General features: G+C 36.9%; 3 protein-coding genes across 5 annotated transcripts; 1 reads left to right on the forward strand and 2 right to left on the reverse strand.

Moving 5' to 3' along the window:
- Nucleotides 1-6: 6 nt before the first annotated feature.
- LOC133794484 (uncharacterized) lies at nt 7-6,027 on the reverse strand. 2 transcript variants are annotated; one of them, XM_062231724.1, is made up of 11 exons: nt 5,787-6,027; nt 5,191-5,348; nt 5,050-5,100; nt 4,798-4,959; nt 3,624-4,694; nt 2,711-3,178; nt 2,146-2,286; nt 1,879-1,983; nt 1,503-1,712; nt 1,349-1,420; nt 7-1,228 (listed from the first exon to the last, which is right to left on the reverse strand). In XM_062231724.1, exons 1-11 carry the CDS (start codon nt 5,797-5,799, stop codon nt 116-118), a joined length of 3,564 nt encoding a protein of 1,187 aa, XP_062087708.1. In that variant the 5' UTR covers nt 5,800-6,027; the 3' UTR covers nt 7-115. The 2 variants fall into 2 exon arrangements, with proteins under 2 accessions (XP_062087708.1, XP_062087707.1); XM_062231723.1 differs by having other exon boundaries at nt 7-1,231.
- Nucleotides 6,028-8,392: 2,365 nt separating this feature from the next.
- On the forward strand, nt 8,393-11,314 carry LOC133794487 (subtilisin-like protease SBT1.9). The gene has a single exon (XM_062231727.1). The coding sequence runs from the start codon at nt 8,439-8,441 to the stop codon at nt 10,728-10,730; it is 2,292 nt and encodes a 763-aa protein (XP_062087711.1). The 5' UTR covers nt 8,393-8,438; the 3' UTR covers nt 10,731-11,314.
- A 132-nt stretch (nt 11,315-11,446) lies between these two features.
- On the reverse strand, nt 11,447-16,508 carry LOC133794486 (serine/threonine-protein phosphatase 7 inactive homolog). Of its 2 annotated transcripts, none has more exons than XM_062231726.1 (12): nt 16,349-16,508; nt 16,097-16,254; nt 15,938-15,988; nt 15,714-15,842; nt 14,700-15,599; nt 14,014-14,478; nt 13,634-13,774; nt 12,964-13,068; nt 12,619-12,693; nt 12,133-12,327; nt 11,973-12,044; nt 11,447-11,890 (listed from the first exon to the last, which is right to left on the reverse strand). In XM_062231726.1, the coding sequence occupies exons 2-12, from the start codon at nt 16,250-16,252 to the stop codon at nt 11,804-11,806; spliced, it is 2,376 nt and encodes a 791-aa protein (XP_062087710.1). In that variant the 5' UTR covers nt 16,253-16,254; nt 16,349-16,508; the 3' UTR covers nt 11,447-11,803. The 2 variants fall into 2 exon arrangements, 1 of the variants encoding a protein (XP_062087710.1); XR_009875243.1 differs by having other exon boundaries at nt 11,826-11,890; nt 12,133-12,203.
- Between the last annotated feature and the right edge of the window lie 811 nt (nt 16,509-17,319).

Consider the following 17,319-nt stretch of genomic DNA (forward strand, 5'->3'; position numbering starts at 1 on the left):
CTCCTCTCACTGAAAAGTAATCACTTTTCTTTTCATAAGATAAGATGTATAAGACCAAAAAACAATCTTTGAACAAATTAGCAAAGATTCCTCGAGTCTCACAAGTTTTGATATGTTAGGCATTCTCAGCTGGCTTAATGTTAATCTGGCTACTTTGCCCGTGGCTTTCTTCTGGAACACTTCCTTCCTCTGCTTGCTTCAAGTTGAACTCATTATTACTTTGACATTTGCTTTTAACTGGAATACTATGTCCTTGCCTATCATTTTTAGTACTTACTTCCTCTGCTTGCATCAAGTTGGCCTCATTGTTTTGTCCTTGGCTTTTATCTTGAGTACCTTCTTCCTCATTGTTTTGCCCTTGGCTTTCACATGGAGTACTTTCCTCCACTGCTTGCATCAAATTGACATCATTGTTTCGCCTTTGGCTTTCATCTGGAGTACTTTTTTCTTCCACTGCTTTGACCTCATTGTTTTTCCCTTGGCTTTCATCTGCAGTACTTTCTTCCACTGGTTGCTTCAAGTTCACCTCATAATTTTGCCCTTGGCTTTCATCTCGGGTACCTCTTTCCCCTGCTTGCTTCAAGTTGGCCACATTGTTTTGCCCTTGGCTTTTATATGGAGTATTTCCTTCCTCTACTTGCATCAAGTTGACCTCATTGTATTGCCCTTGGCTTTCATATGGAGTACTTGCTTCCACTGCTTGCTTCAAGTTGACCTCATAGTTTTGCCCTTGGCTTTCATCTGGAGCACTTCCTTTCTCAGATTGCTTCAAGCTGACCTCGTAATTTTGCCCTTGGCTTTCATCTGGAGCACAACCTTTCTCAGATTGCTTCAAGCTGACCTCGTAGTTTTGCCCTTGGCTTTCATATGGAGCACTTCCTTTCTTAGCTTGCTTCAAGCTGGCCTCATTGTTTTGCCCTAGGCTTTCATCTGGAGCACAACCTTTCTCAGATTGCTTTAAGCTGACCTCGTAGTTTTGCCCTTGGCTTTCATATGGAACACTTCCTTTTTTAGCTTGCTTCAAGCTGGCCTCATTGTTTTGCCCTTGGCTTTCAACTTGAGTACTTCCTTCCTCAGCTTGCTTAAAATTAACCTCGTAGTTTTGCTCTTGGCTTTCATCTGGAGCATCCCCTCTCACAGCTTGATTCAAGTTGACCTCCACGTTTTGCCCTTGCCCTTCATTTGGAACACACCCCTCAGCTGACTTTTGAACCCCAGCCTCAGTCTGCTGCTATTGAGAATATTATATATATGATATAAGAATAATAGTAGTGATTATTATGACAATAAACACCAATGTCTACATTTTGAATGATAAAAACATGAAGAAAGTAAATGATAAACTCACTCTAGTTGAAATCATATGCTTCAGTGCAGCGATAAGCTCAAAGAGATACTCAAAAGCAGCCTTATGAGGCTCCTGTATTAAAATCCTCGACTTTTAGAACCTCTGTTAAGTTAATAACACTGATAGAATGAGTAGCTCAAAGAATTGTATTTACCTGCAAATTTGATGGTAGAGGCAGTCCTTCTACCGTAGGGGCCCTAGGAATTTGGACAACTTGCATGCCACCTATATCATCTGCCAAAGGAACACTCCATGAAGGAGGATTAGAAATGCCCAATGCCTCAAAGTCGACCTTAGGGCTTATCCAAGGAGGAAAAGTACTTCGAGATGAAGATGAACGATCTGTTGTAGTCTGTCCATGCACCTGTGAAAAGTACAGACAGTGAATAGTGCCAATCATACAAATTTTGTAAGAATTTATCAGGAGAAATACACACACACTAGCAGAGCTCTAATCTCTTCCCTATTCTGCTTTTAATGCCCCCACGCAATTGGTAATATTATTTGGACAATGTGTTTTAAGTTCAAACCTCTGGTCTTTCTATGGCTTTGAAAGAGTGGAAAGATGGACTTTCAAAATTTGGAGGCTTCAGTATAGCATATGCTCCTTCATTGTTATATTTCGTTTCGCCAAACTGTAAGTTTCAAAATAAATTGTGAGGATAAGCAACCTTCTGCACCACTGTTAACACCTGAAGTTTATTCTATACATGAATAACAACATTCTCCCAAATCAGGTAATGTAAGAAATTTGTGGAAGAAAGACACCAAAGATGCAAGAAGATATAAGAAAATACCTGTGGGTAATCTGGAGCACTAAATAAAGTGTACAGTGTCCCTGATTCTCCATCATGATCCATACTGTACCCGCTTAGCATGTCTCCAAAATCATCTTGACCAGCTCTTGCATCAGGGCCTTCATGAGATCTTATGATCAACTGTTAAGCAACACGATCAGGAAAATCAATCTTTGCATCAAAGACTCTTCAAGGTACCTCCTAAGCAAAACTAAATTATCCACATGATTAAGCCACGATTGAAAACTATAAATGAGGATTTGGAAGCAATAATATAGATATAGTAAAGTAATAGTAAGTTGCTCATCTCTTGCTAAATACTTATTAATTGATTACGTGCGTTTGTAAGCCATTTGTTTGAAAAAAAAAATCCAACAAACTCATTATCAATATAAATAAAGAAATGCATACATTGACAATATGTTTTAAAAACTGTTATTTTGGTGGTTTAATTTGTAGATAAGTAATATGCAATGTAGAGGCAAAATGTCTCAAATGTCACTTATAATCCAATGAAATTAAACAAAATATATTTAATTTAAGGACAGTATACAAGAAATATTACCTTTAAATTTGATTGTTTCAAGAAAGCCTCGGTGCAATCAGGACCCCAAGATAGACCCATTCCTTGATTTACACTCTCAAATAGACCATCTTCCATCGATGGATTTGACCATAGCACATCACCCAATAATGCATTTGGACCTCCATCTGGAGCATCTATAAGAAGTCTATTCACTTTAGACAAGTCTTCTAAAGAGCCTAGCTCCACATTTTGTGCCCTCTTTCTCTTAGACCTTCGTACAGGTCCAGTACGTGTGCTTCGGAAAAGACCTCCATGAGTGGTGTACACACAACCTGCTATAATTGAGGCCAAAGGGAGATCTTTAAAGCATTCCACACAATTCTTGTAGACCATTTCACCTTGATCACCAAACTTGGTTTTCACCTCTTGCTCAAAACCGTATATCGATGTACTAAATTTGGTCTCATGATTTCCTCGTAGCAGATAAACTCTATTGGGCATCAAAACCTAAGCATACAATAAGAACACCTATAATTATAAATGTAACGATATAATACCTACATATCTATATACATCAAACAAAACCATTAAGGAGAAACTACTCATTAGAGCATGGAACTTTCCACCTACCAGTGGAATAATTTATGTAAGCATAAAAAGAATGCTTGTCTAAATCTTTTCAATAATCAAATAGCTAACCCCATGAAACTGAAACTGTACAGAATGCACCAAGCTTAACATCTTATCACTTAAATACATTTAAGAAAAGAAAGGTATTTCCAATCTACTTGACCAAAAAGTAGGTAAGTAAGAATCACTAAGTTCAAAGAAAGCGAGAGTATGCATTATGTAATGATTTATGAACATAGCATTCCAAATTTCTTTCAGAATTGGAGTAACAACAAACTACCATGCAGAAAAACCCATACAATTATCATTGCGTTTATCTTACCTTCCAAGCCAACAAGATCAGAAACACCTCTAAGCCCCATGCTCCTCTGTCTACATAATTTCCATTAAAAACATAAAATTGCTTCTCAGAGGGCAGCCCAACAATTTTTAAAATATTGAGTAGATCGTGGAATTGTCCATTAACATCACCCACTACAGCAACCCTAGAATCTTCTCCTTGGCAATCAACTGCCACACAATTTGGTTCCTTGGATAGAATACTTGAAGCAGCATTTAATAATTTATCCACCACAGCAAGCGGCATGCGAGACCAAAACTCTGATGGTGGGTCCCTCTTTGAAGACCGCTCAAATGCAGTCATCATATTTTTCACCCAGTCTAAGGTTATTTTCCCATCTGGGGGCCATGCAATAGGTAGTCGAAAGGGTGAGAGTGACGCTTTATTCTGATTATCTTTATTTTTTGGTTCAGATGTCTCACTGAAGTTTTTTTGCATATCATTCTGCTCATCAGTTCTTAACCCATCAGCCTCCATCTCATCAGTTCTTAGCTCAACAAATTCCGCCATCTCACTCCTACCCTGTTCACCTCTTAACTCATCAGCTTCCTCCATCTCAATATGACCATCTTCAATTCTTAACTCATCGACTTCCACCATCGCATTCTGACTAGTATCAGTTCTTAACCTATCAGCTTCTACCATCTCGTAATTACCATCTTGGGCTCTTAACTCATCTACTTCCATCAGATCATTCCGACCATCTTCAGGTTGTAAATCATCAATTTCCACCACCAATTGTACGTCATCAAACATCATCCCTTCTACCTGACCAATCTGCACCTCATTGCTAGCAGTCTCTGCTCCATCAACAAGCATTACAATTTGTTGCTCTCCAAGCGGCACATCTCCATTACCTAAGGCTGTGGGCTCATTCATAACACTGTCCCTCTCCTCATTCTGGCTGTCATTATTTCTTGCCTGAGCTCCCACGTCCAGCACCTCATTTTCAAATAATCTTCTTTGAAGCCCTCCAATACCTATATCCCTGTTTGCTGGGATCAAGGCCCCACCCATCTTACTCTCCACAGTCTCTGCGTCTACTCCACTGACCTATAATATTTGCATTACAATTAAAATAAATATTCAGCTTGGTACATAAAGAAATGCAATTGGTACATAAAGAAATGTCAAAATGACATTCTGGCTACCATACTGATTCAATAAGTTCACGTTGAGTCGATGAAATTTTAGCTCGTCTTGTAACAATCATTGAAACAATTTCTTTCATTCGTGACACTGACTGAGTCTGCTCGTCATCCATACCATCACAAGGTATTCTACTTAAAATGTTATTGACATCCTTGCATGATCCCACCTGCCCAATTCTTGTACTGTAAGCCAAACAAAACCAAACCAAACCAAAGCAGATAAATAAATGAATAACTTTAGTAGAAAAGTCAATTACCATCTTTTCAATACTGAAGGATAATGCCTTTTTCACATCACTCTTAGTAACCTGTACAAATCAAAATAAAAATCGGAATTCACAAAGGTAAACCATGAAAAGTACAATAAATAAAACCATAATCTAGTGGCTCTCACATACCTTTTCAACTCTGTTATTAGCAATTCCACGTGCTATTTCTCTCATCGTCATCAGGGAATGCACTTGTTGATCATTTAAGTTTGCAAAAGTCATTGCATTTATGTTGTCCACAATCTTCTTAGATTCATCTATCAATCTCTCTTTCCGACGGTTCATGTCTGCAGCCAAATGTATGAGTGCGACCCCATAAACTTTTTATAAGAAGGATCCAAAACCAACTCCAAACGACAGTTAAACAAAAATTGATTGCATGACAACTATACATAAACCTAACACAAATTTCCAAGCTACAAAGATATGAAACTCATATTCTATGAACCATTCCACTTTTTTTTTTCTTATCCAACATAACTCAACAGTAAAAAACACATAATAATTACTCGAAATTTCCTCATTCAAACAAAATACCCAGAACTATTATTCGTGTCTACAAAGCAGATTCCAAATACCCAATTCATGAAAAGAAAAAAAGATATCCAAGAATCTCAATATAACGGGTCATAATTCAAATTTATGAGTTGAACAAAAAAAAGAAAGAAAGAAAGAAAGGAAAGGAAAAACTTTCGAATGTAGTGAGAGCAATAGGGACCACTAACCTTCGGCTGGCATGGTTAGTGAGGATGAACTGAAACTGACGAGACTAATCTGAAAAAGTAAAATCTGTTAAAGGGAGATTCTTTGGGAGGAGAATCGAGCGCGAATGAGGCCGCTGTTATATTATAGGTCGGTTGGTTCGTTGGTTCGTTCTTTGGGTTTGGGGAGTTTGGACTTTGTTTCTCTGCAGACGACTAAACACAAAACGACTTCAAGCCCTAGATCGTTTTGATTAATGTTGTTGTTTCGTTTGGGTTAGGAGAGGGAAAAGATAAGAGTCCTCAAAACGATGCCGTTTCGACAAACTTGGAACGTCAATTATCAACTCATTATTTTTTTTTAAATATATGGATATATATATTATTAGCAACTCAACTCAACACTACTTCTTCTCTCCTTGAATGTACACGTGCGCACGCAGGTGTAAGTGCGTAAGGATATGTCACTTTTGTATGGTACTATATGGATATAGATAAACATTTCTTAAAAAAAATTAAATAAATTAAATAGTCTCGAACAAGGAGCTGACGACACCTCAATCGTTGTCGTTCGTGTTGAATTTCCTAAAAGCATTTAAGATCGTTGATATCGATTTTTACAATAGTTGTCGTTTGAGTTCTTTTTTTGTCAGTCGTTTTGAGTTATTTGATCAAATTTAAGATCATAGAAAGGATATGAGATTTTAAGAAAGTCACTACTTAGATTTGACAAGCTTCCTACACTTAATAAAGTATTCTTCATATACTTTCTACACTTAATATGCATTATGCTTAACAAATTACTAAATCAAATACTAATAGTAATTGGTGAAAATTTTATTTTTTAGAATTATTCTGTGTTGTGGTCTAGTTTTGATAATTTTTTGTAAAATAGCCTTTGTTTAAAATTTTGACCAGTTATCTAACAATATCCAGCGATCTGGAATGTCGGAGGTAATTTTATAAAAAATTATCAAAACTAGATTAAAGTCTATAATAATTTAAAAAAAGATGTCATTTTGCCAATGTAAATATGTTTATGTAAAGAGAATGAAGAGCAGGGGTCTTCCAAATATGTCGAGGATGATTATGTGAAGCCAATTAGACATAAATGGTGGGAAAATATGCTTGAGACCAGAGAACGAGAGGACCAACGGTTTGGGATTGTGGTTGATTTTAAATCTGAAACGATATCTGAACATTCCATAAGATGATAGACTGTTAATTTTTTCTAGTTTATATTAGTGATGTATCGATTTTTTATTATTCGGAAGAATTAAAAAGACAGTATATTGGGATTGGGAATTATTGTTCACAATATAAAAATGCAAAATTTTAAAATTTATTACCTCTTAACATCTCAATCTCTCACTTCTTTCTCTCTAAAAGCAATAAAAGAAAATAAAAAACAAATTAATTATAGCGTTGTCAATAAAATGATTAATCCAAAATCTTATTCTAAATGATAAATTAAGAACTCTGCATATATCATAATTAAAATCACTCACGATCAACTTTAAAAGCTTTTCAAATAGAAATAAATTATTAAAAATTAAAATATTTATAAAAATCTTAATCAATTCAAGCCGATTAGGCTTGACTTAACAAATATTTAATATCTTAAGATACCTAACACTATATGAAGTGATATTTCATGATTTGTTAACATATTTTATAAAATTTATTAAATTTAAATATACGAGATTTAATATTAAAATACATGGGCTATATATTACCGTGTATATCTGTTTGGACAACTTTGTTGCGTATCCTAGTACTATTGGGGAAAGCAACCACAACTTGTACTTGAAAACTCCATTAAGAATGAACTTTAAAAAAACATGGATAAATGAAGGTCCCTCCCACTTCTTCCTTAGTATGCTGCTTTTATCTCATTGCTAATTAATAGAGTCCTTACTTTGCTTTTATTTAGTGACTATGGTGGAGTGGAGCACACTAGAGCATTATGTAATGTGATGGGTATCATTTCCTTTTCATTAAATAAGTAATAAAAATTTGACAACGTTTAGATAATTAATACATTAAAACAGACTAGAGGACCTTTAAGCAATTATAATTAAAAAAATATACACATAAACAATACTATACTACGTGATCATCTCACAGTCACTTTTTTATTTGAGTTTACATTATTTATTTTAATGTTTTATAATAGTTCTTACTGATATAGTCCTTTTAATTTTAGTAATCAATTCTATATGGGCTTAGTATTTAGTATTTATAGTGGTTAGTTAAAACAAAAATGTGAGATTTATAGTTAACTGAAGCACATTTGGTGAAACTAATTTCCTTCCTAATTTTATATATACATTTTATATATACGAATAGTCTCATTCTTTCCAAAAGACGAAGAATTAGTTGGTTAGGATTGTACTAAATTATGCACTCTCTGCAGGTGAATCATATATGTATTTTGTATTATTTAATTGTTTATGCAAAATTATCGTGAAGATGTTATATGAATATCTAAGACAATTTCCCACCTACCAGTTCCAGCCACTAGCCACATGCTTTTGCTAAACGGAAAAACTACAACAACAAAGTTTAAGGTTAAGATTCTTTAATTATTTAAAAATGGAATAAAGTAATATGAATATGCTTCCCTGGTTTATTATATAAACATGGTTGCTTTCCCGGACAGTCACAAGCTCAGCCATGAATACTGCTCTAGCCAAAATGCCAATGTTCTTCTTCTTCTTATTTACCTCAACTTATGCTCAAACTAAGGTATACATCGTTTACATGGACCATTCAGCCATGCCCAGAGCCTTCTCAACTCACCACAGCTGGTTTGAATCCACTCTTTCCTCCGTATCAGACGATTCAGAGCTCCCCATTTCCTCAAAACTCATCCACACTTACACCAACTCCATTCATGGCTTCAGCGCAGCTCTCACTCCCTCCGAGCTCGCTGCCCTTAAAAACTCCCCTGGTTACATACACTCCACCCCAGATCGTCCTCTCGTACTACACACCACTCATTCTACTAAATTTCTTGGAATGAGCTCCACCTCCGGGGTCTGGCCGGCTTCGTCTTACGGCGAAGGCGTCATAATCGGCGTTATTGACTCTGGCGTATGGCCCGAAAGTGAGAGCTTTAAAGATAAAGGAATGAGTCGAGTCCCATCTAGATGGAAAGGAAAATGCGAGACAGGACACCACTTCAACTCTTCCCTGTGCAACAAGAAACTCATAGGTGCTCGATTCTTCAACAAGGGAATTCGAGCCAACTTTCCCGAAATCAACATAACCCTCAACTCTGCCCGTGACGATCATGGACACGGAACTCACACGGCGTCAACGGCCGCCGGAAACTACGTTGAAGGTGCCTCCTATTACGGCTACGCTGCCGGAACCGCCAGGGGAATGGCTCCAAGAGCTCGGCTGGCCGCATACAAAGTTCTTTGGGAAAACCATGTATACTCATCTGATGTTATTGCAGCAGTGGACCAGGCAATCAAGGATGGAGTGGATATATTGTCCATGTCGTTGGGATTCTTTGCGAACAAGGATAAATTTTACGAGGAAGACGCAGTTGCGGTGGCTACATTTGCAGCCATGGAGAAAGGTATCTTCGTTTCAGCTTCGGCAGGGAACAAAGGACATCTTGCTGGGACGCTTGACAATGGGGCCCCGTGGTTGACAGTCGTTGGTGCAGGAACAGTGGACCGTGAGTTTGTAGGAACCTTGACTCTGGGAAACGACACTAACAAGATTATATTTGAGTCGTTATACGCTGGCAGCTTTTCGGGTCTCCGAGAACCCCTTGTTTTCTTGAACAAATGCAAGAACTTAAAGAAGTTGAGAAAACTGAAAGAGAAAGTCATTGTTGTATGCAAAGATGGACAGACCACAAACTTGGGAGACCAAATCGAGATAATCAAGAATGGAAGTACTTCGGTGATTTCTGGTGCTATGTTTCTCAGCAACGATTTATGGGAAGATTACTATGATTACACTTTTGCAGCTGCATTCATTGATGAAAAAAATCAGAAAACTGTGATGGACTACATCAGTAAGAACAAAAACCCAACTGGGGTTTTGGAGTTTCGGAAGACGATTTTGGGTAGAGCAACAGCTCCGAAAGTTGCTCGGTACAGTTCGAGAGGTCCATTTGTGAGAAGCCCGAGTGTGTTGAAGCCCGATGTTTTGGCTCCTGGTTCGGACATATTGGCTTCATGGTCTCCGCTTGACAAAATCGTCGAAGTCCACTCCAAGCCTTTGTTTAGCCACTTCAAAATCATCTCGGGAACTTCCATGGCCACTCCTCATGTTTCAGGGTTAGCTGCTTTGATCAAAGCCGTTCACCCAGATTGGAGCCCTGCAGCTATTAGATCCGCCATCATGACCACGGCAAACCCTTTAGACAACACCCAGAGCCCTATTAAAGACGCCGGAAACTTCGACCATCCGGCCATCCCCATAGACATTGGAGCTGGATTCATCGATCCAAATAAGGCCATTGATCCTGGGCTAGTCTACGATGCAGAAACAGAGGACTATGTCAAGCTTCTCTGCTCATTGAACTACACAGCAAAGCAGATGAAAATTATTACCAAAACGAATACCAGCTGCAATGAGATTAAACCGTCTTCTGATCTTAACTACCCGTCGTTTATTGCTTACTTTCCCCGTGATTTCGAGGGCTCGAATCCGGGTTTGAAAGTGGCAAGGGAGTTCAGGAGGAGGGTGACCAATGTTGGGAAAGAGATGTCGAGTTACAGAGCAGAGTTGAGTGGCATGAGGGGTTTGATGGTGAGGGTGGTACCGGAGAAGTTGCTTTTCCGGCGGAAGAATGAGAAGTTGAGTTACAAGCTCATTGTGGAGGGTCCGACTAATATGGAGGAGGAGGTGGTGCACGGTTCACTGAGTTGGGTGGAGGAGTCTGGTAAACACATCGTGAGAAGTCCAATAGTGGCCACTGATATGGACCCAATGACCATTTGAAACTGTCAAATCTATATATGAGATGAAGATGAATATTCAAAGTTAGAAGTAGACTACTCGGACTTGGGGTACGAGGATTAGAAAGAAAGCAAGTAAACGCGGGATTTTTTATGATGAGGTTTTATGTACAGTTGTTTTGAATTTAACCATGTCTGACTCGATCTTTTTATACACGTATGTTGGTGTCTCCTCCCACAAGCACAAGAATTATATATATATATGTTCTTGAAAAAAGATTTCATGTAAGAGGGAAAAGTTGCTAATGAGTTGGGACTCTGTTAAGTTGCCATTTTGGTTATGAAATGTATTGAATTGGGAATTTATAAGAGTTATTAGCTAGGAACTCTTTAACACCGGCAACGCAATGGGAGTGCTTAGTTAATTCCTATAATCAAATGAGACGGTACCCCACTTAATCTTATAACTTCTTTTTTGTAGGGACTGATAGCCTATAACTTGTTTACACACTATCTACAAATTTAATATTACTGTATTATATTGATGTAACAAAAGAAGATTTAAAGTTCAGAGTTCAGCAGTTGAAATTATTCGTATTTTTGTTTGAATTTTTTCTTTTTTTTACGCTTGGAAAACCTCTTGTGATTCGTGATAGCCATCTTTGTGCTGTTGATTTCAACTGAGCTGTCAGGAAAGAAAGTACTAAATAGCACTTTGCTGGGCACCACACTAATCCAATTGAAGTACCAACATGATCATTCAACATTAAGAAATCTACTTGTATTGGTTTCGGAACACCACAAACACCCCACAACAATGCGCCGTCACAAAAGCATAACCATATCTATGCAGGTGAGTTTTAATATTGAATACAAAGCCCACGCCAATGAAAAGAAATTATATATGAACATATCACCTATTAACATTGAATCACACAGCAACAGCTAGAGCCTGTAATTAGCAACTAACTCTCCCCTAAAATATTGACAAAAAAATATTTATGGACACGCAAATAATACTTGCTGAAATTTTTTCCACAAAAGAGGCTGAGATAGACAACAAATTTTCTGTATCTGGTAAGTCTTGCCTTGGTAAGTTCTTGTGCATTCATTCCATCATTCGACTATCTTTTTGCCCTTCCTTCGTTTTCGTTTGGAACGCTTCCGACCCTCAGCTGACTCCTGGACTCCATTCTCAATCACCTGCCCTTGTAACGGAACTTATAAGAACTTTGATATTCTATTTTGAATTTGATAAATATGAAGGAGAAACTGAGCAACTCACTCTTGTTAAAACCATACACTTCAGGGCAGCGATAAGCTCAAAGAGATACTCAAAGGCAGCCTTATAGGGCTCCTGCATTGAAATAAAAACCTTAGGAATTTAAACCTCCAAAAGCCAAGTTGTAAGCCGAGAACAGGCCAAAAAAAAAAGGTCTCAATACCTGCAGGTCTGAAGGCAGAGGAAGCCCTTCTACCAAAGGAGCCCTTGGAACTTGAAGAAATTTGGTTCCACCTGCACTATCCTCCATCAGAATATTCCAGGAAGGAGAATTATAAATACCTAATGCCTCAAAGTCGACCCTAGAGCTCAACGAAGCTGGAATATTAGTTTGAGATGAAGAGTCACTACTTGTAAACTGCGTGCATATCACAAAAGCAAATAGAGTTCCATTAACGCTAATCTTGTTAAATATGGTGTGCTTATTACTCAAAGTTCTTTAAAGAAATTGTGACAAGAAAAATAAAAAATAAAAATGTCTCCTAGATGGGCATCAGCCTACTCCCTTCCACAGTGGACCCTCCCATAATATTATTAAAATGATAAACGTAGATTTAAGGATACAGTGATCAACATAATAAAACAAGGAATCCATTAGTAGATAATTAAAAAAAATGCGAACACTTTATTGAAGAAGCTACCAACTCACAATTGATGCCCAATCTTCTTCACTGACATAACTCACATCTTCAACAGCAACAGCATCGTTAGGATCTATCACTATCTGCAAAGAAAATCCTTAAAGTTAATGACTATAACAAGAGTTACAGGACTTCCTTGTATATTTAACCAGGGAACTATTCACAAAATCTTCCCAGACACCCCAGCCAAATGCATTACCATCTAGTATTAAACAAGGAAATGACTCAAGTTCAAGCCTCTATGAACACAAAATGTCGTTATGTTAGTTCACACTTTATAAAGACATCTTCTCCCCTGTTCTACTCTTCTTCCCTAACAAAATGAGCACATTGTTCCTGGACTGCATCCATACCTTTGGCCTTTCTATGGCTTTGAACTGATGGAAAGACAGACTTTCAAAATTAGGAGGCTTCAATACAGCATATGCTCCTTCATTCTTGTAATTTATTTCCCCGAACTGTAAATTTTAAAACATGTTAAACATAGAAAGAAAGAAAAAAATGTCTATGACACTATTAGAATTTTCAATTTATTTGGATATTATCGAAGAAAAGTAAGATTCAATCATTTAATACGGAGCAACAATCAGGTTAGGATTTATCTTTCAACGGAAAAAAAAAAATTATTTGACTACTACAAAGAATGTGAATTGTTTTTATAATCATAAAGTATAAGCAAAAGATTTTACAAACCAATGCTTTTACTGTGCTATAGCACAAATCCTAAGATGATTAAATGTTTTTGGTTTTAACAGTGTAATAAAGAAATTTTCATTTATAAGATGGATCTAATGTAGCAATGATATGCAACACATGCCTCGGGAGAAATTATAGGACTAAGACACTATGTATGATGTGTCAATTACTCATTAATAAAATGAGCATTTGCCAGAATGTATTTTCAGGCGATGTATGTATGTATGTGTATATATATACATTGTATATTCAATACATGAGTTAGTAAATGAAAGCAAATAATTTGAGGACATGTATACAAAAAAAGGAAAGGAAAAGAACCAAAACCTGTGGATAATTTGGAGCACTAAATAAAGTGTACAGTTTCCCTGACTCTTCAACATGATCTGTGCTGTATCCACTTAGCATATCTCCAAAACCATCACGCCCATCTCTAGCATCAGGACCTTCATGTGATCTGATGATCAACTGTTTAGCAGAAAAGAAAATAGTTAACCTTCGCATATGACCCAGAAGTAAACTATTACATAATTAAGCAATGTGGAGAAGTAGAATAAACATCTAGCAACAATAGAGAAAAATATTGGCTTGCTTTTGCACAGACAACATACAAAGATGGAGGTTCATGTCTCAATTGAATCTTTTACTCAAAAAAAAATTAAAAGAAAAGAACCCAGCAAATTGAGTATCATATAATTATATTTTACCTTTAAATTGGATTGTTTTAAGAAATCCTCAGTGCAATCAGGACCCCATGCTAAACCTACTCCCCGATCTGCATTTTCAGTCAGACCACCTCTCTTTGATGGATCAGACCATAGCACATCATTCAATATACTTGGCTCTTCATCTGGAACATCTATAAAAAACCTATTCACTTTAGACAAGTCTTCCAAAGAACCTAACTCCAGCTTTTTTGGCTTGTTTCTCTTAGACCTTCGGAAAGGGCCACACCGCTGGCTTCGAAAAAGCCCCCCATGTGCAGTGTATACACAGCTTGATATGATTGAGGCCAAAGGAAGATCTTTGAAGCATTCCAAGCATTTCTTGTAGACAATTTCACCTTGATCGCCAAATTTGATCTTGACCTCCTGCTTAAAACCATATATTGATGTGCAAAACCCAGTCTCATGATTTCCCCGTAGTAGATAAACTCTCTTAGGCATCAGCACCTAAAGAGCATGTGTAACAAATCCGCAAAAGAAAGAGAAAAAATCATAAGTCTAGAATTTTAAAATTATAAACATTTCTCAATGAAATACAAATTGCAGTAAAAATCCATTATTTTATACAAAGACTATAATACATGCTAAATACATTGTGACATAAAATAAACATATCTGCACCAACACTAACAATTTGACAAAACCAATAAATTATCACTTTCTCTTACCTTCCAAGCGAACAAGACCATAATCACTTCCAATCCCCAAGCCCCTCTATCTACATAATCACCATTGAAAACATAAAACTGATTCTCACATGGCAACCCAGCAAGGTCAAAAAGATTGAGTAAATCATGGAACTGTCCATGAATGTCACCAACTACAACAACTCTTGAATCCTCTTCATAACAATTAACTTCCACACAATTTGGTTCCTGTGACAGGATTCTTGAAGCAGCGTTAAATAATTTATCCAACATAGATAATGGCACGAGAGACCTAAAATTAGAAGGTGGATCCTTCTTTGAAGACTGGTCAAGTATAGCCATCAAATTCTTTACCCATTCCACGGTAATCTTATCATCTGGAGGCCATATAACAGAGAGATGAAGGGGAGACAATGATGTTGATTCTTTCCCTTCATTTGGGTCATCATCCTTTTCTATTTCAGATGATCCAGTCAAGGTTTCTTGCGTCTCTTTCTGACCCTCTTCCACTGACAATTGCACATATTCAAACATCACACCTTCTCGTTGAACAACCTGCACTGCATTGCAGGTAGATTTACCTCCATCAGCAAGTGCTACACCTTGTTCCCCTCTGACCAGAATTTCTCCATTGCCCAACCGGGGTGGCTCATCCATTAAGTTGGTCTGCTCCTCAATCTGACCATCTTCATTTACCACATCAACTTCCCTTCCGACCTGGATATCCACATTGCCCAAATGTAAAGGTTCATCTGTGATATTATTCTGCTCCACAATCTGATCATGCTCATTTATCATCTCAGCTTCTGTTTCCACAATTTCATTTGTAAATAATGCCCTTTGAATCCCTTCAATTTCCACATCCTTATTGCTTGAGTGCACGGTCCCAACAGCCATAGTATCTGAACCAAATCCATCAACCTACAACATTTTTAACATGTAAAAAGAAAAGGTCAACCTGGTAGGAAGAAGAAAAAGGATTATGACTTATGAATTAAGTTGAACATGTTCATAATGCCAAAAACTACTCAACACCTTAGCTCGTTTAGTAACAATGGATGACACAATCTCTTTCATCCGTGACACTGACTGCGAATGTGGTTCATCTCTAGTTTCATGATCAATTTTGCTCAAAACTTTATTGACAGCCTTGCAAGAACCCACCTGCCCAATTCTTGGAACCATAAGCCAAACCAAATAATCCAACAAACAAAGAAACTATGAAAAATAAAAACTTACAAAAAAGAAACATCACTTGCCATTTTGTCAATGCTATGGGATAATGCTTGTTTAACATCACTCGCAGTCACCTGTGAAAATTAAACTTATCAATGAAAAATCCAGAATACTACCTAAAATTAAAAAACAATAATAACTTTGGATTCAGTGATAACTAAACTCTCCTCTCTCACACAAACCTTTTCAATTTTGTTATGAACAATACCACGGGCTAGTTCCTTTATCATCATAAGAGAATATACTTGTTGATCATCTAAATTTGCAAGAGACATCTTGTTTATGGAATCCAAGATCTTCTTAGACTCATTTGCCATTATATCTTTATGAAGCTCCATCTCTGGAAGCAAATAGTTTAGTATTAACGGTATAACCCCATAAGCATCTGAAACTTTTCAATGAAACCTATGTACTGTACAGGAAAAAATACATACGATATCAGCCGCGCGACCACTAAGCTTCAGATGGCTAGGCTAAGTAATTGGGTCCCCAACTTGGTACTTGAAGCGAGAATTGGGTCTCACTGTCTCAGACCTCCATATTCCTTTTCTTGCAAATACAAAAGGACTACATGCCCTAGTTCGTTTTGAATTAGAAAAGGTTAGCCGTCAAATTGAAACGATGACGTTTAAACGAATAGCGCGCCATGCTTTCTGTTTTTTTATACATTAATTTATTTTTCGTTCGCGATTTTGAGAAATGCGCGCCACTAGTCAAACTCGAACGAGACCATTCAAACTTTTAAATGCATTTTTTACTTGTAATTTACTTTTTCTTTTTCTTTTTCTTTTTTTAAACAAAGAATTCTTTGTAATTCTTAAATAGTCAATAGTGGCTAAATCCAATAAAAAATGTCATGTATAGCCTAGGTGACAAATTACTAGTACACCTTAAATACAATGTGGTCACATTTATTAATTCATTTGCATTTTGTTTAAGGTTATGTTTGGTAGGAAGGGTTATCTTTGGTAGGAAGGAGGGGAGTAGGATAGATTGAGAATATAATAATTTTCATTTATGTTGTTTGGTACGAGAGATGGAGGATAGAGAGGAGAATAATTATTCAAAGAGAATTGTTGAGGGGCATCATTGGTGCCCAACACCACAATTAGGTAGCATACTGTTACTGCTGCAATCCAATATCGGGTCTCACTTATTTGAATTTAATATATATTATAGAGTATCACTAACCAATCATAGGGTGCCACCTCATGTGGTGTTGGACACCTTAAAATATCAAATAGCAACACTTTTATTCAAATTATCATATTATCATTTGTAACATAAATATTAGTTACTTTTTTAAAAGGATAATAATATTATTTTACATATTTTGATTGTCTTTTTCTTGAATCCTTCCAAAAGGGGACCCTCCATCTCTTCTCTCTATTCATCTCTCTCTTAC

The sequence above is a fragment of the Humulus lupulus genome, chromosome 8, assembly GCF_963169125.1.
Source record: "Humulus lupulus chromosome 8, drHumLupu1.1, whole genome shotgun sequence".
Taxonomy (NCBI): Eukaryota; Viridiplantae; Streptophyta; class Magnoliopsida; order Rosales; family Cannabaceae; genus Humulus; species Humulus lupulus.